The sequence below is a fragment of the Callithrix jacchus genome, chromosome 6, assembly GCF_049354715.1.
Source record: "Callithrix jacchus isolate 240 chromosome 6, calJac240_pri, whole genome shotgun sequence".
In the NCBI taxonomy this organism is placed as follows: Eukaryota; Metazoa; Chordata; class Mammalia; order Primates; family Cebidae; genus Callithrix; species Callithrix jacchus.
Window position 1 is genome coordinate 50,182,383 of NC_133507.1, and position 24,200 is coordinate 50,206,582.

Here is a 24,200-nt window from a genome sequence, read left to right on the forward strand (position 1 = left end):
TTTATGGAAAAACTATGGAGCTACTTAAAACAATGAGGTAGACATAGACATGCTCACATAGGAAGAGTTTAGAGACACAACTGAAAAAAAAATTTTAGGCTGGATGCGGTGGCTCATGCCTGTAATCTCAGCATATTGTGAGGCCAAGGTGGGTGGATCTCCTGAGGTCAGAAGTTCAAGACCAGCCTGGCCAAGATGGCAAAACCCTGTCTCTGTTAAAAATACAAAAATTAGCCAGGCTTGGTGGTGCAGGCCTGTAGTCTCAGATACTTAGGAAGCTGAGGCAGGAGAATCACTTGAACCCTGGAGGCCGAGATTGCACTACTGCACTCCAGAGTGGGTAGAAAGCAAGACTCCATCTCAAAACAAACAAGCAAACAAACAAAAAATTAAAAAGATTTAAAAAGATGAATATATATAGCCTAATTTATGTTCGTGAAAAAAGCTGTGTGTGTGTGTGCATGTGCAAATGCACATGTGTATATGTAAAATGGCTAGGAGGATATACATCAATTGTTAATGATTACAGTTATCTCTGAGGAGGGGGATGGGAGAGTTATCAGGGAATAGGAAGAGAGGTAAAGGGAAACCTAATTATTGCATTAAGAATTTTTATATATTATGTATATGAAGAAATGTTAGAAAACATAGACAAAATAGAAACCATTCACAGTTCATGATTCAGGTTCCAAAATTCCATCTTTGGAAAGGCAGACTTGAGGACTGCTCCAGTCTCCTAGATGGGCTGCCTTATGAATACACCCTTTCTCTAGTGCAAAACTCATGGGCCTAGTGATTGGTATATTGCGTGAAGGCAAATGAGCCTGGTTCCCTAACAGGAGCTGAACTGTCTCTTCCTGCATGCAGCTAGCAATAAAGATTCCTCTAGGAGAGGTATGCTCTCCATGCCAGGGCAAGAAAATAGCCTTTATCACCAGAGATTTGGACTGGAGGTATCATTGGACTGGAATAAACATTCTTGCAAAGTAGCCCTTATTTTCCACCTGTTATGCCCCCACCCCCATATATCTCCTACATGTTTCCCTAGAAATTTTTCCTACCCTCTCCAGATTTTCTTTGTCCTGTCAAATACTTCTTTTAACTCCCCAAATTTCCCATTCAAGTCCATCCTGCATATAGCTATAAAGGTGACCTTTATAAAACTCTATTTTACTAAATCTATTCCCTGTTTTTTCTCACTCTTGGCCACAATCAAATCTAACTGTGTAGTCCAGTGTATACTGCCTTTTAGTCCAAGCCCCTATTCTCCACCACAGTTTAGCCTCATCTCATATTTCCTGACAGAGTTCATGTGCCCCATGTGCATTATGCTTATATTTGTCTCAGCAGGTTTGCTAAGCTTGTATTCTAATATGGAATGTCAGTCTGATTCTCAATTTTTACCCATCACTTCTTTTGATATCCAAATAAATACTTCCCTCTCTTGGGCTGATGACTCTTTTATAAGCAATCTGTCAGCATTTTATATATAGTCTTCCATATATCATTTTGTCATGGCTATATTTTGAATATTAATAATACCTCCTTAAACAAGTTACAGTGGCAATGACTAATAGTATCATAAGCCATTGCAGGACTTGGGTGTAGCCACTTCTGAATTTGCTTAATCATCTGTGAAATGAAAATATTTTCTATCTCACAAAGTTAATTTGAAGATTAAATATCTAATACATCTGGCTCATAGTAGATGATTCATAGGTAGTCACCATTATTCCTTCTGTAAGCTTCTTAAGGGACTAAAACCCTTTATTTTGTAATATTTCATATCCACAATCCTTTGTGTACCAACTCTGAGGTGTGTATACAGATGGTATCCCATAGTTACACATTGGGTCCATAATTTAATCACGAAAATTCTAGGAATTATAGCAAAATCCATAAGTTGGGTCCATAAGTTAATCAGGAAAATTCTAGGAATTATAGCAAAATCTGTAAGTTGGGTCCATGAGTTAATTATGAAAATTCTAGGAATTATAGCAAAATTATATTTTCAAGGTTAGCTGGGTTTTTTGGTTAGAAGTATGAACATGATCTATTAAAAGGAATCACTTATGATGACTAATGAATTGTTATGATGGAAATTTCAGGATTGAAAATGTTTGATATCCCTGTGTTTAATCCTTTTTGCAAGCTAGTTCTAAATCTTGGGTGATATAGAAAGCTTTTCTGCTCTTGGAAGAAAAAGAAAATCCAAAATTTATAATTTTTTGTCTTCCTAATCTTGATTCATTATCCAGTACTTTTTCTAGGTGTCTTGCTTAGTCCTGAAGAATAGGCTTTACTAAACATTTAAATCTTTATCCCATTTGTATATGTAATATACAGAGCATAATTCTCTCTTCTCCAAGCACAACACATTAAATATCTATAAACATTGATCAAACACTCAAGTTATTAAAGATCATATTTTCAAATAACATATATAGCTCCCCCTTTGCTTATTATTCAGAACTTAGGCCATCATGTACAACCATAGATGAAAACTAGTCATATGTGAAACATTTATAAATAAATTAAGCAATACCAAAAACAATTTTTAAGTTAGTTCATTTTTCAAATATGCTAACAGAAAGCAAATTCTTGCTTTGAATTATACATTTGTCACTCAAGTAACAAAATATAAAATCTTTAATGACATGCTAACCAATATTAAGCAAAACTAACCAAGGCATATTAACAAAATCCTTTCAGCTTTTTTTAGAATCTGAATTGCATTTGGCTTCCCATGTTGTTATCATTATTAAGAAACATAACCATAAAAATCCACTGAGCAATAGTTGAGCAATGAACAATGAACAACAAATTAATTATATATAATATTAGTGAAATGTGCATTAATGCTTCCAGAATGTGTAAACAGACAATTCACCATTTAATTACTGTCTTTTACCACTAATCTTTCAAACTGAATTAATATGTTTTCTTTACATTGTTGCAAAATGCTTATGTAATTCATTCATTTTAAGAAATTACTTTTCTAAGTAAAATAATTGGAATAGTTACTACAAACACAAAGAAATTTATATGCATATGTATTTTTGAAAATATGGCACTAGGAAAAATATTCCTACTCATCCTATGACAATGTCTAATAATATTGCTTTATTACTTGCCTTCTAACATTTGCTATTAGAAATAATTTGGCCTGGTTTTCTTTCCTTTCTTACCCTTGAAATAAATCTCATCTCATAATTTTCCTTTTCAGGCTCTGTATGCATTAGTTTGGTAAGCAGGCTTGTCCTGGGTGAAAAAAAAGGAATTATTTTCATTCTCAGAAGATTCTGTCTTCTTTATTCTCTAAATCTGCACTATCCAGTATGGTGGGCCACTAGCCACCTGAAACATAACTTGTTCAAATTGTGATGTTCTATAAGTATAAAAGAGTATACTGGGCTTTGAAGTTTTAATATAAAAAAGATTAAACTATCTCAATAATTTTTATAAAGATCAGATGCTAAGTGATTATATATATATATGGGTAAGTCAAACATTATTAAATTATTTTCACTTTTTTTTTTTTTTACAAGATCAGGAATGTCTTTTCTACATTTTCTCACTCTTCAGTCTCTACCTATAACATTTTCTCCTTCTAGAATTCTTGCCACTTTGGTAAGTCAACTCCCATCAACACTTCATTGGTTATGGTCATAATCTAAACTCCTGCTCAACCTGAACTGGTAACAAATTATTTGTGATATCCAGAATATTATGTGCCCTAACTCCCTGTTAAAGAACCCTATTTTAATGGGCACCATAGACTCTCTTAAATCACAAACAACAACAAACCCCCCATGACACAAGCTCACCTAAATAACAAGCCTGCAACATGTACCTCGGAACTTAAAAGTTTAAAAAAAATGAAAAGATTAATTAAATTAAATAAAATCAACATGTCTCACTTCCACTTGTGAAAACTATATTTTACAGGATTGTCCAAGGTACTTTTCATATGTAGAGAATGCTATTCAAACATAAACCCCTTGGACCACTGCACAGCAGTTTCTTTCTAGTTATTGGAACTGAACATCAGGGAAAGAAAACAATCTATAAACAAGGAAAGTGCCAGGAGAGGCAGGGAAAGTCACCAGGAAGTTGGGCTGCCTCACAGGTATGAGAACACTATTTTCATTTTTTAGCGGAAAAAATTCTCCATTTTCAAAAACCTAAAAGAGAAATTAAACCACTGACTAATTCGGTCTTGCCCAGAATTCCAGCATTGTTCCTACCTTGTTCCAGTCACCTTCCTCAAAATGGTCCATGAAAAAAGGCAGGAACTTTACGTACATAGAAGACTAGAACACCATCTATTTCAAACACAGATCAATACCTGTTGGAATTTGGAAGGTGCCAACTGATTTCACTCCTTTCCCTTCAAGATTCTAAATCAACTGAGAAATAGAAATCAGGGTGAGGGAGGGATAAGAACATATGCTGTTATTACTGGTAAAGCTGGACTGGAGGATGGGGTGATTTGCATTTCAGCATTTTCTCCCTATAATCTATTCCATGGAGGCTCCCTGTGGAGAGAGGTGCATCTGAAACACAGATGTATAACTGGTGCCCTAGGTGGGACTCTGGGCTGTGTCTGCCAGGTAGGGACAGCTGGCCAAGTGAGCAGAAGCAGAGAGAGAAGAGAACCCACAGTCCACAGTTTAGTGGATCTGTGGAAGGAGCCCTTGAGGCTTCCCAGTCTCCCCAATCAAGTGACACAGGCCTCCCTATTGGTGTAAGAGACAGTGAGGAGATATAAGTGGAAACATCTTCCTCAACACTTCTGAGAGAGTAAATTCTTGAAGGTGTGGGTCGACAGGAGCACAGGGAAAGAGATAAAGTGGATCTCCTTTATAAAGTAACCATTTAGGGTAAAACACTGCTATGACACTGATAATGTAAAGTAGGTTTGTCCTCTTCTAACACTGTCTGAAAGGGTTCCATCACATTCACAACACATGCTATGAAGTTTCCTCTAATATGTAAACATAAATAATTCAAGTCACACAGCTTTGAAATACGTTCTTAAAGAATATCAAGAAAATGAGAAGCAACCTACAGAATGGCAGAAGATATCTGTAAATTATATATCTGATAAGGCATTAATATCTAAAATATAAAAATCCTCTACAACTCAACAAAAATAAAAACCAAATGGCTTGCTTTAAGAGTGGCCAAAGGATTTGAATAGATATTTCACCAAAGAAGATACACATTGGCCAATAAAGCACATGAAAAGATGCTCAACATCATCCACTCTAGGGAAACGCAAGTTAAAACCATATCACTTCACACCTAAAAGGACGACTATAACTGTTTTGAAAAAGAAACAACTGTTTTGAAAAAGAAACAAACAAGAAATGACAGGTTATGGACAGGATGTGGACTAATCAGAACACATATAATGTTGGTGAGAACAAAAGTTGATACAGTTGCTGTGGGAAATATTTTGATGTTTCCTTAAAAGGCTAAAAACAGAAATACCCAGCAATGGGACCCAGCAATTTCACTCCTACACATACATTCAAAAGAACTGAAAACAGATACTTGTACACCAATGTTCACTGTAGCAGCATTCATAAGGGCCAAAAAGTGGAAACAACTCAAGTGTCTAATGAAAGATGAATGAATAAACAAAATGTAGCATGTCATTACAATGGATTATTATTCATTATTCAGAAAGGAATGACGGTCTGATACATGCTGCAATATGGGTAAACCTTGAAAACATCATATGCTAAGTGAAATAAGTCAGACACAAAATGACAAATATTGTGTGAATTCCATTTATATGAGGTATCTAGAATAGACAAATTTGTAGAGACAGTAAGTAGATTAGAGGTTACCAGTGGAAGTAGTAATTAGAGTTATTTTTTTACTGAGTACTGAGTTTCCATGTGGGCTGATGAGAAAGTTTTGAAAATAAATAGTGGTGATGGTTGCACAACACTGTAATTAATGCCAATGAATTGTACTTATAAAATGATTAAAATGGCGAATTATATGTTATGTATATTTTACCATGATAAAAATATTTTCTAAAAGCATTCCTAGCAAACACTTCAGATGAACACCAGAAAACCTCACTACCTCTTATTTAAGGTAAGTTTTTATAAGACTTTTAGTTTTACTACTAATATATTCTATTTATAATATATTCATTTCTAGCTCAGAAAATAGAAATAAGGCAAAAATAAGCATTCCTTGAGTTGGAGATTTAGTCAGAACAGGAAACCAGTAAATTTATGGGAGTCAAATTAGAGGTGAAAATTTCCAGTGTTTTACCACTCTAAAGGGACATTCTTCACTGAATGCTAACTTCAAATACGGCTGCCAGTGCCCGGGAGGTTTTCTTGATTCTTACAGTCATAATTCCCCTAGACAATAGCAATGGAATGGAAAATCAGACGTTGAGAAGAACATGCTTGGCAACTTCCCTAAGGAGTTTCCAACTTCTTTTTCTTCCCTTAACACTCTGCACCTCACCTCAGGATGCAATGTCAATAGTAGGTACAGGCAGAGCTTCTTTACCTGGCTTAAATCTACCTTTCTGGAATGCTTTCTTTTTCATTAGAAATGATTTGAATATGGTTTGGAAATCTAGATGCCTTTTGGGAGTTAAACTTTTTTCCACTTGATTATACTTTCATCACTGAAAACAGGAAAATATTTTTTCTCGGGACACTCCACTGAGATTAAGTATGTTGCAGAAGGGAAAATTCGATCTCTAGGGTTTAGATATTACCAACATTAGAGGCACTCATAAAAATTCTGGGTTTTCAGAATTTTTTTCTTTAGTCTAAATTACTAGAGATAATTTTTAGTGGAAAGCAGAAAACAGGTTTTCTATTAAACATTTAATATATCAAATTACTTTGATACATTCATTATTAACATAATAATTATGCCACTTTTTCTTTGAAAAACAGCATGTACTTCCATATGTTATTGTATTTCTTCCCCAAATTTTCTTTTTAGGCGTGTAAAGGTAACCATTACTATTAGCCTAATTTCTCAAATAGACTCTGAGACCAGAGAGACTAACTGTTGTGCCCAAATCAGAGTGAACTCAGCACTGAATCCTACACCCTTCCAATGCCATTTTCACAGCATTCTTCATAATTAGAACAAATTGCCAGACCCTGTACATAGGAAAAGGACTGGAATAAACATTAAATATTAAGAATTATTGGCTTATTGAACTACTAATGTCCCCATCCTTCAAAAGCTCATATTCAAACCAACTTAGATCCAACAATTTTCTGCTACAGGTTGTTTGTGCCTATCTTGACAGCATATTAACTAATAAATTGGTTCTATATATGATCTATCCACTTGTGAAATGAAATTTCCATTTTCATTATTTTTAAGTCTTTTGTCAGTAAATCTGAAAGACTTCAGACTCCATAATTTTTTCTTTTTTATACTCATAATATGAGCATAAATATATACTCATATATATACCAGGTATATCTAGATGATAAAACTACTAGTTAAAGTTTATTAGTGCTGAGTGGAGGGATTGAGAGTGGTGAGTGGGTGGGAGAGAATATGAGAGATGGACCTTAAGACATTAAGGCTACAGGTCCAGATGAAGCTAAATAATCTTTTGGTTTGAGACTTCATTTTCTCAAACTCATGTGCAAGGAGGGAGAACAGTACATTATGGTAAAATCTGCAACAGATACAAAGCTTTGATTTGTCCTATTCCTTCATTTTATAGATAAAAAGCCTTAAGTCTAAAGAACTTGAGTCCATACATAGGTTTAAGGTCATCAAAGAACAAGATGTTTAAGTCTAGAACACGTGCCTTCTAAAGAGGATAGAAATGAAAATCTCTCTTCTTTTTTTTTTATTTCCAACTTCTATTTTAAGTTCAGGGCTACATGTGCAGGATATGCAGGTTAGTTACATGTGTCCTGGTGGTTTGTTGCACAGATCATCCCATTACCCAGGTATTAAGCCCAGCATACATTAGCCATTATTCCTGATGCTTTCCCTCCTCCCACCCCCACCCTCTGACAGGTACCAATGTGTGTTGTTCCCCTCACTGTGTCCATGTGGTCTCATCATTAAGCTCCCACTTATAAGTGAGAACACATGATATTTGGTTTTCTGTTTCTGAGTTAGTTTGCTAATGATAATGATCTCCAGCTCCCTCTATGTCCCTGCAAAGGACGATTTCATTCCTTTTTATGGCTGCATCATATTCCATGGTATGCATGTGCCACATTTTCTTTATCCAGTCTATCATTGATGGGCATTTAGGTTGATTCCATGTCTAAGCTATTGTGAATAGTGCTGCAATAAACATTCTCATGCAGATAACTTTATAAAAAGATGATTTACATTCCTTTGGGTATATACTCAGTAATGGAATTGATGGGTTGAATGGTATTTCTGCCTCTAGGTCTTTGACGAAATGCCACACTGTCTTCCACAATTTCACAATGATTCAACTAATTTACACCCCTGCCAGCATGGTGAAAGCATTCCTGAAGCATTCCTGTTTCTCCACAACCTTGCCAGCATCTGTTTTTTGTTTTTTTTTTTTACTTTTTCACAATAGCCATTCCTACTGGTGTGAGATGGTATCTCATTGTGGTTTTGATTTACATTTTTCTAATGATCAGTGATGTGAGCTTTTTTTCATGTTTGTTGGCTACATATATGTCTTTTGAGACATGTCTTTTTATGTCCTTTGCCATTATTTAATGGGGTTGGTTGTTTTGCCAAATAACCAGCTAGCATCATGATGACAAGATTAAATCTACATATAACAATACTAAGCTTAAATAGAAATGGAAATGCTCCAGTTATAAGACACAGAATGGCAAGCTGGATAAAGACCCAAGACCCATGAGTATGCTGTCTTCAAGAGACCATCTCACATGCAAAGATACACATAGGCTTAAAATAATGGAATGGAGGAAAATTTACCAAGCAATAGGAAAACAGAAAAAAGCAAGAGTTCATTCCTAGTTTCTGACAAAACAGACTTAAACCAACAAAGACTGAAAAAGACAAGAGCATTGCGTAAAGGTAAAAAGTTCAGTTCAACAAGAAGAGCTGAATATCCTAAACATATGTACCCGATATATATTGGGTACATACATATATATGTAAAGATTCATAAAGCAAGTTCTTATAGACCTTCAAAGAGACTTCGACTCCCATACAATGATAGTGGGAGACTCTAACACTACGCTGACAATATTAGATCATCAACAGAAAATTTAAAAAGATATTTGGCTCAGATCCAGAACTGAGTACAGCTCTGGATCAGTGGACCTGATAGTTATCTATGGAACTGCCCACCCCAGAACAACAGAACATACATTCTTCCCACTGCCACATGGCACTAACTCTAAAATTGACCATATAATCAGAAGTAAAACATTCCTCAGCAAATGCAAAAGAACTGTTATCATAACAGTCTCTCAGACAACAGCACAATCAAATTAGAACTCAGGATTAAGACATTCACTCAAAAGCATACAACTAAATGAAAATTGAACAATGTGCCCCCAAATGACTCTTAGGTAAATATGAAATTAAAGCAAAACTCAAGAAGTTCTTTTTTTTTTTTTTTTTTTTTGAGACAGTCTTGCTCTGTCTCTGAGGATCTTAGCTCGCTGCATACCTCTGCCTCCAGGGTTCAAGAAATTCTCCTGCCTCAGCCACCCAAGTAGCTGGGATTACAGGTGTGCACCACTATGCCTGGCTAATTTTTGCATTTTTAGAGATGGGTGTTCGCCATGTTGGCCAGGCTGGTCTCAAACTCCTGATCTCAGGTGATCTGCCCACCTCAGCCTTACCAAGTGTTGGGATTGTGGGCGTCAGCTACTGCACCCAGCCTAAGAAGTTCTTTAAAACTAATGAGAACCAAGATACAATGGACCAGAATCTCTGGGATACAGTTAAAGCAGTATGAAGAGGGAAATTTATAGCACTAAACACTCACATTAAAAAACTAGAAAAATGTCAAGTTAACAACGTAACATCACAACTAAAAGAACTATAAAATCAAGAGCAAACAAACCACTAAGCTAGCAGAAGACAAGAAATAACCAAGATCAGAGTTGAACTGAAAGAGATAGAGACACATGCACACAAAAAAACCCTTCAAAAAAAAAATCAATGAATCCAAAAAGCTAGTTTTTTGAAAAAAATAATACCACAGGCCACTAGCAAGACTAATAAAGCAGAAAAGACAGAATAATTAAATAAACACAATCTAAAATGATAAGGGGGATATTACCACTGACCCAACAAAAATAAAAACAAGTATCAGAGAATATTATAGACACCTCTATACACATAAGCTAGAAAATCTAGAAAAAAAGAATTCCTGGATACATGCACCATCCCAAGACTGAACCAGGAAGTAATTGAATTCCTGAATAGACCAATAATGAGTTCTGAAATTGAGGCAGTAATAAATAGCCTGCTAACCAAAAAAAGCCCAGGACCAGATGGATCCACAGTCAAATCCTATCAGAGGTATAATGAAGAGCTGGTACCATTCCTACTGAAACTATTCCCAAAAAATTGAAAAGGAGGGACTCCTCCCTAACTTATTCTATGAAGCCAGCATCATCCTGATGCTAAAACCTGGCAGAGATACAACAAAAAAAGAAAGCTTCAGGACTTGATGAACATTGACGCAAAAATCTTCAACCAAATACTAGCAAATCAAATCCAGCAGCACATCAAAAAGCTCATCTGCCACAATGAAGTAGGCTTCATTCCCCAGATGCAAGTTCAACTTATGCAAATCAATTAATGTGATTCATCACATAAAGAGAACTAAAGACAAAAACCACATGATTATCTCAACAGACACACCAAAGGTCTTTGATAAAATTCAGTTTCACTTCATGTTAAAAACTCTGAATATACTAGGTATTAAGGGAACATACCTCAAAATAACAAGAGCCATATATGGCAAACCCACAGCCAATATTATACTGAATGCGCAAGAGCTGGAAGCATTCCTCTTGTAAACCAGCACAAGACAAGGATGCCTTCTCTCACCACTCCTATTCAACATAGTATTGGAAGTTGTGGCCAGGGCAATCAGGCAAGAGAAAAAAATGAAGGACACTCAAATAGGAAGAGAGGAAGTACAATTATCTTTGCAGATGACATGATCCTATATCTAAGGATATAGGAAAAACCCCATTGTCTCAGCCAAAAAGCTTCTGAAGCTAATAAGCATCTTCAGCAAAGTCTCAGGATACAAAATCAATGTGCAAAAATCACTGGCATTCCTACACATGAACAACAGGCAAGTCAAGAGCCAAATAACAAATAATCTCCCATTCACAACTGCCACAAAATGAATAAAATATCTAGAAATACAACTAACAAGAAAAGTGAAGGACTTCTTTAAGGGAAACTAAAAACCACTGCTCAAAGAAATCGGAGATGACACAAACAAATGGAAGAACACTTCATGCTCGTGGATAGGAAGAATCAATATCGTAAAAATGGTCATACTGACCAAAGCAATTTATAAATTCGATACTGTTCCCATTAACCTACCACTGACATTCCTCACGGTATTAAAAAAAACTATTTTAAAATTCATATGGAACCAAAAAAGAACCTGAATTGCCAAGGCAATCCTAAGCAAAACGATGATTGTGGAGGCATCACTCTATCCTTTAAACTATACTACAGGAAAACTCTTTATAGCTGAGCTACTAGATGGATTCAGGTATGCAAATCTGAGCACAGGGTAGGAGGCAGGAGCTGAACTGCCGCATCTTAGAAGGCATTTCCCTTTTGTAGTCCTGGATGGAAAAGGGATGAAGGGAGAAGTGAGCTTTTTCAAGAGCTGCAAACTGATGTGAGCTCAACCAGCACTACCCACAATTTATCAGTGGACTAGGAAATGGTGGCTGAGCATGAATTATTAGTGGAAATTGGGGGAAAAATGTAGTTTCAAGATCAGGTAAGCTTCAGCAAAAATAGTTGGCAGGTGCATACAAAGGAGCTGGGGACACAAGACATCATGAGAAAGCAAACTTCTGGGAATACACAGAAACTTCTATGAAGAATTGTTTCTACAGTTCATGGAATTGGGGATTCCTGACAAGTTTACACAGCTTTTTGTGTAGCAGGAAGACCTTGAGTTGTTGACCAAATCACACTAGTTTGTGACATAATTTGAGCTAAACAACAGGTGTAGATTCCTGGTTCAATGCTCTTTCACATCATAATGGGGTTTTTCTACCTACAAAAGACTTAGCAATAACTAGGATTTTCTGCTTTGCAAGACAATCTAGATCCCAGAGTAAGAAGCTGTCAAAAGAGGAATAAATTCTGCATTGTAAGGGCCTTCTTGTTAATACTAATTCTTTCTTCAACTTCTTGGTTTCATTTACTCAATTTCTTTTACCACTGCCCAAGCAGAAAACCACTGTCTATATATCAGATGCAGATCAAATCTGCTTCTAAATCTAGATAGTAAGTATGAATTTCAGCCTAGATGTACAAAGAGGACAGTAATATTAAAGTACTAAAAATGCAGAGCATCCTCTCTCTGAATCCTCATTAAATTTCTTTGATCTTAGTGAAAACATTTCATTTGTCTATGAGGTTATCATTCACAGGGCTGGCTCCCTCAGAGGTTCCTCAGAATGGAACACGATTTAGGGCTTAATGTTGTATCTGTTCCTGTGTTGAAATTCTTTAAATTTGTTTTGCAAATAAAGTCCAATGGGACAACAGAGCAAGTGCTGAAAGCTTGGCACCTCATTAGACATGTGGTCCTATCTCCTGGGTATAGGAGGTGGCAACAGTTACAGAATGGGGCTGAGAAGCAGAAAGGACAGTCAGTTGTTCCTCAGGACAGTCCCCATTCAATAACTTGCCACCTCCTATAGCTGGAGCTGTGGCCAATGTGCAGCTGGAGAAGGGTGGGGTCAGGCCCATGTCCTTTTCACTGAGTCATGGGCGAGGCCATGCACCTGTGAGGGTCTGTACTTTTCTTAAACATGAAGGAGCCAGACATTAAGTAGTGAATAAAAAAACACCATGGGCCGGGAGCGGTGGCTCAAGCCTGTAATCCCAGCACTTTGGGAGGCCGAGGCAGGTAGATCATGAGGTCAAGAGATCGAGACCATCCTGGTCAACATGATGAAACCCAGTCTCTATTAAAAATACAAAAAAAATAGCTGGGCATGGTGGTGCGTGCCTGTAATCCCAGCTACTCAGGAGGCTGAGGCAGGAGAATTGCCTGAACCCAGGAGGCGGAGGTTGCGGGTGAGCTGAGATCGCGCCATTGCACTCCAGCCTGGGTAACAAGAGCAAAACTCCATCTCAAAAAAAAAAAAAATTAAAAAAAGCACCATGACACATCAAGGGAAAGCTTTTCCCTGCTTTTTGAACAAGTGGCCCCACATTTTTATTTGCCCTGGGTCTTACAAATTATGTAGCTGGCCCTGATCTTACCTGGCCTTTATCTGACAATCTCAAACCAATGCTACTTTTAGATTTCTAACTAAATACTCTCAACATATGTGGAACAATAGGTCTGGTTTTACTAAAAGTATTATTTGGTTTCAAGAACTTTTAATACTAAGCACAGGCTCAGATATTTTTAATAGTCCAACAGAGGGAAAAAGTCTTCTAAATTATTTTTACCAGCAGGTATTAACAATAGAAATTGTGGATCTGTTTTTGTGACTTGATGGTGTAATGCATGAAATGAAAAAATGATGGAGTTTTTTCCACTGAGCCAGCCAGGAAAAAAATTACTTACTTCTCCACAGGGAAAATATTATCACTCCATATTTTCTATTACATTAGGGAAAATTTTTTTAAAATCTTACTACTTCTCTCTGATGCTGTTTGTTCATAAAAAGCTACTGATTTTCCCATTATCTACCTGATACCATATTAAAGTGGCCCTAGGTCAGTAACAGCAGAGGAATCAAAAAGTTTAAGAAATAGTATTTTATTTCTCTTTAATTTTGTTTCTGCTTCACATCTTAGTATCTTACCTTGAGCTTGGCCAAAAGAAGTTCATGATCATGAAGAAGTTTTTTGCTTTCATCCTGACTGCAGCCAATTTCTAGAAGATTGGGCTGTGATTCAGCCAGTTGAAGCTGTACCCATCTGCCACACTAAAAATAAAAATGAAATAAAATGCACTTTTAGTTCCTCTTGTTTCTTCCTCTTCACCCTTCTCATTTTTAATATATCTTCTAAATTTCCAGTTATACTATAAACACTTTATTCTTTCCATAGAGATGGGCTTACTTAATTTGAAACACAGCAGATCTAGTATAAATCCATACCCTGCCTTTTCTTTATTTTTAGGATAAATTATTCTCTCTTGGCATATTGGACTCAAGTTAAAAATTCTCAAATGAGGAAAACATACAATGGATTATGTATTACTGAATATTACAAAGTTACAGAATAATTTACACAACTGTATGTTTTTCCAAACACAGTATGTTTGGGAAAAATATACTGTTTTCCAAACTTAGTTGCTGAATATTCATTAAAGTATGCAGGAAAATATTAACAAAATTAGATGCCTGTGACAACTGCCATTTGAGCACACTCAACTTGCTTTCTATACAAGATTTACACTGCTCTAAGACACAATTTGTCATTGCATTTCCTGAGGAATTGCTTTTCTAAGAAGCAACAACTCATTAAGCAAAAGGAACCACTAACAGGCCTGTGCATGTAGATACATGAATTACCAAAGAGAAATTCAAAAAATGTGTTTCTATTTTAGAATATAATCAGTCCCCTGAGACAGTTTGCAAAGTCACTATAGATCAGACACAGGCACTTCTATTCCATTAAAATGGACCCTCTACTCTGAATTGCTTGGGATATATTTTGTATGGATATGACAGAAAAGTAAGAGAGCTGAGGAGGGGGTACTGAGGCAACGTTCTTAGAGATACAATTCAATTAAAATAAGAGCTTCCTGTGTAATTTTCCAGTGTAACTTTTTGTGTTCAATCTACCTCTGATTTTTCTGTAATTTATCTTCTAATACTACTCCTCCTTCTGTTCCAAGAATGTTTCATGTTTGAGGAAATGTTAACCTTTTGAGAAATAGTGAGTTTGCCTCTTTTCCCTCATTGCTGAAATCTGCAGTTACTCAAAGTATCAATCCCATGCAAGTGATCCGTTTGCACGACTTCTGCCTCAGGCTTCTTTTCATCCGCACTCCGGGACTATGAAAAGTCGGGAGGGTAAGGAAGTCAGCAGAGGTCTGGTTCACGTGGGAGATAAGTCTCACAACACGAGAAAATCCACTTGGGTAGGAACGCTTTCCATTCTGTCCTTCTATAGTGAATCCTTTTGCTCAATGTCAGGTGCTGTTTTCCTGTTATGAATTTTCACATTACCATAAAATTCACAGCAATTAAGTTAAATTAAACATGGCTTGTTGTCCATGCTCTAACAAAAGGTCAGAAAAATCATTCAATTAAGCCTGGTGGGCTTACTGAAAGTAACTGGTTTGTGGCCACCAGCTTGTTTGCCAGGTTTCGCTTCATTAAACACTGAATTATTTAGGTGGAACATCATCTAATGCCCAAGGCTAGTGCTTGAGAGGTTTTTGTAGGGCATTTCCATGGAGAATAAAATCATGGATATCTTGTCCAGCCTAAAGATGTGTGGCCATCTTTGCAAATGGGCAAATGGCTTGTCATAAACATGCAATAATCATAAACCCTAAGTGGCTTCTACTTCCTGCTGTTAAGAGTAAATTTGGCACAAACTTTTTGTACCTTTCCTTGCAGGGTCTTCATTACTGGACAAGGATTTAGTAGTGTTTTTACCATGGCAAAACCAGTCTTGCAAAGGGAACATGTCAGAGCCCTTTACTAGGTGTTTTCTGAGTTCTCTCATGCTTAAAAGAGTGTGCCCTCCCACTGTCGGTCAGGACCTGCCTCCTCCCACCTCCATCACATCCACTCTCAAAAATCATAAGCAGTTCACGGGTCCATTGGACTTTTTACTCAGGCAATCACAAACTTCCAATCACCAATGCCTTACTTTTAAAGACCAAATTGATAGTATAGAATATGCTAGAGGTTCTTTCTTTCCCTCTTTCTCTCTTTCTCTTCTCTTTCTTTCTTAAATCAAGCTGCTATAGATGCTTTCTTGCTGACTGAAAGGAAAGAGATTCTCTGGTAATTGCTGAAACTTAGAGGTTTCTCTTAGTAGCCGATTTAAGAAAGCAATAAGAGTGCTGGCTGCATTATCTTCTCTATGCTGTGTCCTGCTGACTGCATGGAATGTTCTTTAGGGTTTTCAGCACACAGCTAGAAGCCCACAGCCACACAGGAAAAAAGGAAGTTGTTAGCTTACCTTTATGACAGCTATAACGATTTTGGAGTCCCCAGCCTGCACAGCGACTGAACTGACTGTCGTCGTAGAAAACTCCACACTAGGACTTCCTTGGCTGGACATGGTACTTTAGAACCAGAGTTTATACTTTGGGCAGCCTCTGGACAGTTGTGTGTCTGCTGGTCATTTCAGAAGGCAACCACCAGGGTTACTTAGATTCATTCAGGGAAAGAGCTCAGCTCACACTGATTACTCTGCCAAAAGGAAAGAACAGGAGGTTAAAAATAGACAACCTCATTGAGTTTATCGTGAGAGACAGAGAGGAGCGAACGAAAGAAAATTGCCACACCCCTAGTATGGTAACACTAAGTGCGTGTTATTTTTTGCTGTTATCTTAAATGTGGAGGACAGTTTCAAGCTCTTTCCCTATCAGCTGATGTCTGATAAGAAATGGAAAAAAAATTACATCCTGACAACCCAAATTAGTTTTGCCACCGAAACTATGCAATTACAAACATGGACTTTGAAACTAGTAAGTCATTGACCTGGATATCAATCTTTTGAAGAATTTTGAAATCTCTCTCATGCAAAGAAAACTATCACAAGTGTACTTTAAGAAGGTTTGGGTATTTGTTTTGGGATTAACTCTCAAATTGCTTAAAACCCATTTTTAGATTAATCTGCTTTTTGCCAAATGAAGTTTATATGGAATAGCCGCATTATCTCAGAGCCTCAGATTTTTAAGGGATATTTTAAAAAATATTTCAACCAGCATTTATGAATAGATAGCTATCATTTCAGATTTTCTTTGTGACTATCCTACTCCATGAAGCAGGGTTTTCAAGCTCAGTTATCAATACCATGAGAAAGCAAAATACTTTGCTTTTGCCTTAATTTAGTTGCAGCAAGAAAATGTTTTTTGTTTGGTTAAAGGTTATTATGATATATATATTTTGCTGCAATTAAAAAAAAACAAAAGGAAAGCACTATATTTCAGGCTTGATTTTCATTCCCTAACCCCACCTCCTGTGCAGGAAAATTATGGCCAGCTGCAAATCAGAGCCCCACATTGGTAGATTAATCCTATTGCTAGAAACTCAGCCTGTGTCACAAGTTGTCTGTGGTATTAAACAGCAGCTGTTGGATTCCCTATCAAAGAACAGCTGAACATAATACTAAAGTTTAGGTCAGAAGTCAGATGCAAACGTATCAGAGTTACTAACTCCAAAGCTGCTGGAAGCATTGGAAATCTCTGGGATAAAGCCAGAACAGAGATTATAGCAATGAACAGTTTTAATGAATCCACTTGCTGTACAAACATTTTAGCCCAATTTAATAGCAGGTTCAGGTTCAGTTTCAGGGCTGATGTTTAGAAGACGGAGTTAGCACCATTGCTTTGTTTTGCTAAGGTTCATGATCATATTCTTGATTCAAAGGGGAAAAGTACTTTTACATATACTTCAGTGTTCAACAATGATTTTTGTTTCCAAGAGCATGTCGTGGTTGCTCTGCCGCTGTGCAGTCACCACCCAGGTCCTCTGTGCTCAGTATCTGCCTGCCCCAGTGAGATGGAAACCATGCCTAGATCCCAGTCCCTATGCAATGCGAACTTCACCTGACCCCTGAAGGCATCAACTGGAGCAAGCCCAGTAAAGCAGGTGCCAAGCAAGCTATGAGGTAGCAACTACTGCAAACGGTTTCATTTTATGGCAGGGCTGGAGAGCTTGCAGAGAGGTAACTGACCTGGAAGGTTGAAGGCCGGCTTTTTCCACTTGAGCAAATGATCCAAACCAAAATGAACTGTTCACAACTAGTTTTTAGCTAATTGTCCTCAAGAAAAAGCAAGAGTTGACACTTGTGTCTCACAATATCTAAACTGTAAACTAAAATGCCCAAGGAGCATAGCTTGTCATTGTGTACTCTGCCAACTGGAACGGCAAATAGTGACTAACCCTCAAAATACTCAGTGCAGGCCAGGAATGGTGGCTCACACCTGTAATTTCAACACTTTGGGAGGCCAAGGCAGACAGGTCGCTTGAGCCTGAGTCTAGATAACTTAAAAATCAACCATGCATGGTGACGTGCTCCTTTAGTCCCAGCTACTTGGGAGGCTGAGGTAAGCCAATCCCTTTGTTACCAGAAGGAAGGTCGAGTATGAGTTGTCTGACAAAGCGCACAAAGTAACAAAGGAATGAAATAGGAACGAAGCCGCGAAAGCAGGGATTTACTAAAGCAAGAAAGCGCTCCGCAGGGTGGGAGTTGGCCTGCCTACCTTAAGTAAGGACCCAGTTACAAAGCTTTCTGGGTTTTAAGTACTCCTTTTGAAGCCTCTAGTGGCTACACCTTATCCGAATGGCTAATTAAAGGCTGCTGTGAATTGATGCCCAATGCAGATGAAGGGATGGCCCACACTTGGCCCGCAGCCAATCCAGGGCACGTTCCTTTTCCATCGAAGGGGGAGGGCTGCAGAAGAGTAGCCTTTGATCTTTGCTCCCAGGTGTGGGGAGAAGGGGTTTTTCCTTTTGGTTTAGCTTCTAGAAGTTGCTGTTAATTGGCCTTAGGTGCCTTGCCCCCAGACCCAGGTGTTTTCCTTTTGATACAGCTTTGGGAAGTCAGCACAAATTGACCTCAGATTCCCTGCCAGTCAACCTTGGTGTTTTTCCTTAATTTAGCTTTAAAAGGTCAGCACGAACTCTCCAGTCTGTATTCTCCTCCCTCACCTTGAGCCCAGAAGTTGGAGCCTGCAGTGAGCAATGATAGCGCTACTGAACTCCAGCCTAAGTGACAGAGTGAGGCCTGTCTCAAAAAAAAAAAAAAAAAAGCAAACAAAAAACCTCAATGCACTTTCACCCAAAGTTAATTCTATTGCTAGAAACTCAGTGTGTGTCACGAGTTGCATGAAGTCCATCGAAGGTGGGAAAGTGTTTTTGGCAGCAGGCTGCAAAGACCACAGGGTAAGTAAGAGTGGTTCTGGCCACAAAGCCCGAGTTAAGATGGATGATTGTGTAAGGGGTGTGGAAGGTAGCATGGAATGTCTGGAATTGCAGGCCCAGACACAGGGAGAAGGAGAAGGGAGACAAAGAGGAGAGAACACATGGCTAGAAGTCTGGTTAATTCCAAGGTTTAAGGGCAAAGGGAATTAGAAAAATATAAGACTCTGTTAAAAGATTAACCCAGCTATGAAGCAACAAAAGTAGTGCCTTTCTGTGTGTGTGTGACCTTTCTGTGTGTGTGTGACCTTTCTTTCTGTTAATTAGATGGAGCAGGTCCAGGCTGTTGCACAATGTTTGCTGCGTTGGTGAACATAAGCAATAATGCAAAATGCGTACATGAATTTAACTGGCTTCTACTTTATTTTAAAATTCAAACTCTTGATTCTAAAATCTTCAAAGGACTCGAATCATGTTTTTCTCCTCTGTTTTTGCTTTCTGTTCCTCTCTTCTTTCCCCCTGTTTTAGTCCTTCTTTCTGCAGACGCCCTGTGGCTCAGACTTCTCCATCCACATCTAGCTTATTTAGAACTTTGACTTCATTTTCTTCATCTAGAATAATATTTAATTATAAGTTGCACCATTAACTTGTATAAACAGCTTGAAGAATAGTTAGCGTGGAATACATTGTGCTAACAATATCAGTACACTAAGATGGATTTTTTTAATGTTAAAGAACTGAAAGTTTCTTGAGTTACATTTTATTTATACTCTGCCTCCCCTATCATCACCAAAAAACCCCAAAACAAAGTGAAACAAAAACCTTCTGGCATTCTCATACCTTTGAAGTTTATAGAAGACCTTGCAGAGGTTATTATGCCTTCTCTGTTTAGCCCTCTGGGAAATGCCTGTTTTTATAACAACTGAGTTTTAGTGAAATATCTTCCATAGGGAATCATAAAACTGTAACTGGATTCTGTAGAGTTGCAAATAGCACATTTTTATTGAAATAGTCTGAAAAGTTTTTCATGTGATTATTTTTAACTCTGTCAGTGGTGATGCCATTAAAGTAACACATTTTCTTTGCTGGAGTGTATGTGAGGTCTGATCATTTTGATGTAAGATCATAGGTATTTATCTTCTTCAATAGTATTATTGGTTAAACTATATTCAACTGTGTAAAGACAAATTAGGTAGACCTGGTATAGATAACCCAGAATAAGTCTATTTATCCAAATTAAAAATTCAAGGCAAATTAAGTGAAGCAAGTCAGACACAGAAAGCCACTTACAAGTAGGAGCCAAATAATATGTACACATGGGCATAGGGAATGAAATGATAGACAAGAAAAACTTGTTCAGGCGAGGGGGCAGGAGTGGGTAGATGATGGGAGATTATCTATTGGGCACAATGTATTTTATTTGGGTGATGAATAACCTAAAAGTCCTGACTTTACCACTATACAATCTATGCATTTAACAAAATTAAATTTGGGGCCCATAAATTTATACATATAAAAATAATTTTTTTTAATTCAAGGCAGATCTTCTCTGCTGTTATGATTAATATAGTAATAATAGTTACTAATTAGTGACTGCTTAATTCCGGCCAGGAAATGGGATAAGTGCTTTACACTCTTTATCCCATTTAATCTACATAATAAGGCTGGAAAAAAATTTCTTTAATTTTACAAATGATACACACAGGCACACATATATTCACACACAGTGATTCACCAATTCCAGTCACCTCTGGTCCACTTTTTTCTGCCTAGATTTCAAACCTATCTATGGCTGGCCTCTCCCTACCAAGTCAGTCATGTATACTGTTATTCTCAGACCCCAGAGGTCATTCTTGTTCTCTACCTTAATCAGTTTTTCTATCCAGGAATATCATTCCCTTTTTCTCTTCATCTGTCCAAATTCCTCCCATCTTTTGAGGCCAAGATGAAGTATCAACTTCTTTTAAAATTTAAATATCTACCTATATTCTTCTTTCTTAAAAACATAATTGTAACTCAAAATGTAATAATTAAATGCTGTTCGTATAATGTGGATGTTTGTCCTCACCCAAATCTCATATTGAAAGGTAATCTCCAATGTTTGAGGTGGGGCCTTGTGAGATGTGATTGGATCATAGGGATGGCTTTCTCAGGAATGGTTTAGCATCATCTGCCTTAGTAAGGTTCTCATGATAGTGAGTTCCTGTGAGATCTGATCATTTAAATGTCTGTGGCACCTTCTCCTTCGCTCTTGCTCCTGCTTTTACCATGTGACCTGCCTGCTCCCCCTGCCTTCCGCTATGATTGGATGCTTTGTGAGGCCTCCCAGAAGCAGATGCTGCTTATGCTTTCTGTACAGCCTACAGAACATGAGCCAATTAAACCTCTTTTCTCATAAATTACCCAGTCTCAGGTATTTCTTTATAGCAAAGAGAGAATGGCCTAAAACACTTGTATTATAAGCTTCTATCATTTTCTAATTGTTTTACTCTCACTGTTATTATTTCTCAACTTTATTTGAAGCTCCTTCTGGAAGGGAGCCATGTCCTAACATTTTTTGGACCTCTGCCAATTATCTCATAGAGTTACTGTAGAGATTAAGAGCTGCTTTACATAAAGCACTTGGAAGAAAACTTGGCATTTGTTAAGTCCATCTATGGAACATGGTGCTAGGCACAGAATTGGTTGGTGCTTATAAACATTGGTTGACTGATTCACATGAGTCATAGAAAAAGGATACAACTAATTAATATAACTCATTTATTCAGTATTTATGCAGCCAATAGTTACTGAGCATTTGCTACATACCAGGCATTTTTGCATTGGTAATATAGCAGCGAGCAAAACAAAGAAGTTCCTACCCTCAAAAAGCTGATATTTCAGTGAGAAAAGGCAAACCATTAGCAGTGAAATAAATAACCAAGATAAAAACACGCTGTCATAAAAGCTAAGAGAAAAACAACTGACAGTGGTTTAAGTAGACGGAATCACAAAAGGTTAATTTATAATCTGCCAGGGAAATCAGGGAATTCTATGAAAATATTTCCATTGGAATACAGAAATTAGTGGAAATATAAATGAGTATTGATTATAACAACAATAAAAACAAACAAATGGCATAATATGACAAAGTTGATGGGCTCTGAAATTAGACCATCTCAATCTATGTTTCAGTTTCCTCATTGTAAACTGGGGATAATGGGAATGCCAACACCATATAATATGTTGGGAAGATTAAATTAAATAATACTTAAAAACACTAAAGATAATGCCTGGCACATAGGTGATGGTCTGAGAGGTATATATTATTGTTCAAAAAATGACATCATCTGTTAAGGGATTTCCTAAATCTAGTGGCTAGCACAAAATTTGAAATGAGTTTTTAAAATTAAGTTGAATTAAAACATGAGGTAGGCAATCTGAATGGATTTAACATGTTAAAAAGACATAAAATATGCATTATCAGGGTATAAGTTATTTCACTGTAATCAGCTGTAAAAACATTTCAGTGAGTCATCATTTCTAGACTACCTTCATTGTTCACATTGGCCAAAATTTTCCCCAACTCATTCTTTATATCATGTAATGCTCCCCCTGGTAATTTTTTTTTTTTTATGATGGCGTCTCACTCTGTCACCCAGGCTGGAGTGCAATGGCATGATCTCGGATCACGGTAGATCTCTGCTTCCTGGGTTCAAGCAATTCTCCTGCCTCAGCCCCCCGAGTAGCTGGGACTACAGGCGTATGCCACCATGCTGGCTATTTTTTTTTTTTTTTTCGTATTTTTAGTAGAGGTAGGGTTTCACTGGAACTCCTGACCTCAATGATCCACCTGCCTTGGCCTTCCGAAGTGCTGGGATTACAGGTGTGAGCCACCTCAGTCAGTCTCCTTCTGATACTTCTCACTTATTTCTTAGAATACAAGCATTCTTACTTAACTGCCATCCACAAGTAAATGGGAGTTGCTCTTTCCCCTTAAAGATGCCTCCAATTCTAAATAACAACTTATTCTTCCATGCATGTACTCATTTGCTTATTTATCAAATATGATTAAACATGTACTCAGTGCCATTCTAAATGGCAGGAACACAGTAATAAACAAAACAAAGTTCATCCATGGATGGAGCTTGCCTTCTGCTGAGGGAGACATCCCCAGTTAGAAAATACAAACCAGGTACAGTGGCTCACACTTGTAAGTACAACACCTTGGGAGGCCAAGGTGGGACAGTTACTTGAAGCCAGGAGTTTGAGACCATCCTGGGCTACATAATGAGGTCCCCATTTCTACCAAAATAATTAAAAATTAGTGGAGTGTGGTGATGCACACCTGTAGTTCCAGCTACTCTGGAGGCTGGGGCGGGAGGATTGCTTGAACCCAGAAAGTCAAGGCTGTGGTGACTCAGGATCATGGCACTGCACTCTAGGCTGGGTGACAGAATGAGACCTTGTCTCAAAAAAAAAGGAAAGAAAAAAAACAATAAAAAAGTATATATATTATATACCAGGATGTAATAAGTACTATGAAGAAAAATCAGGCAGGGTAAGGTAGGGAGAGTGAACAGAGGAAAAGGGATGCTATTTTAGGGGGGCACCAGAAAAGGTCTCTTCAATAAATGAGATTTGAGTAAAAACCTGGATTAAATGTAAAGAGCAAGACCTGCATAGATATTTTGGGGAAGAACATTTCAGGCATGCTTGTTATATTTGAAAAGCATTCAGTAGGTTGTTGTGGCTGGAGCTAATTGAGGACAGAGAGGAGGAGACAGTTATAGAACAGAAGATATGAGAGGGAGGGATGACTAGTTCATCTAAGGCCATCTAGGTAGGTACCTTTAGGTCCTGGTTTTCTTGGGAACAACTGTGTTTTACAACTGTTGCCTTGGAGTAATTGCTCCTAAGTTTCTCTTCATTTTCAGAGGAATCCCA

At 37.5% G+C, this 24,200-nt stretch overlaps 1 protein-coding gene across 3 annotated transcripts in view; it reads right to left on the reverse strand.

The window, feature by feature from the left end:
• The window catches only part of CCDC141 (coiled-coil domain containing 141), a 194,619-nt gene extending 178,028 nt beyond the window's left edge, over positions 1-16,591 (reverse strand). For all 3 annotated transcript variants that reach the window (XM_035304429.3, XM_035304426.3, XM_078327323.1), the window contains exons 1-2: positions 16,366-16,591; positions 14,025-14,147 (exon numbers count right to left, since the gene is read on the reverse strand). In XM_035304429.3, the coding sequence (XP_035160320.2) occupies positions 14,025-14,147; positions 16,366-16,467 (225 nt within the window). In that variant the 5' untranslated portion in view covers positions 16,468-16,591. The remainder of the gene's footprint in view (positions 1-14,024; positions 14,148-16,365) is intronic.
• Positions 16,592-24,200: the final 7,609 nt, after the last annotated feature.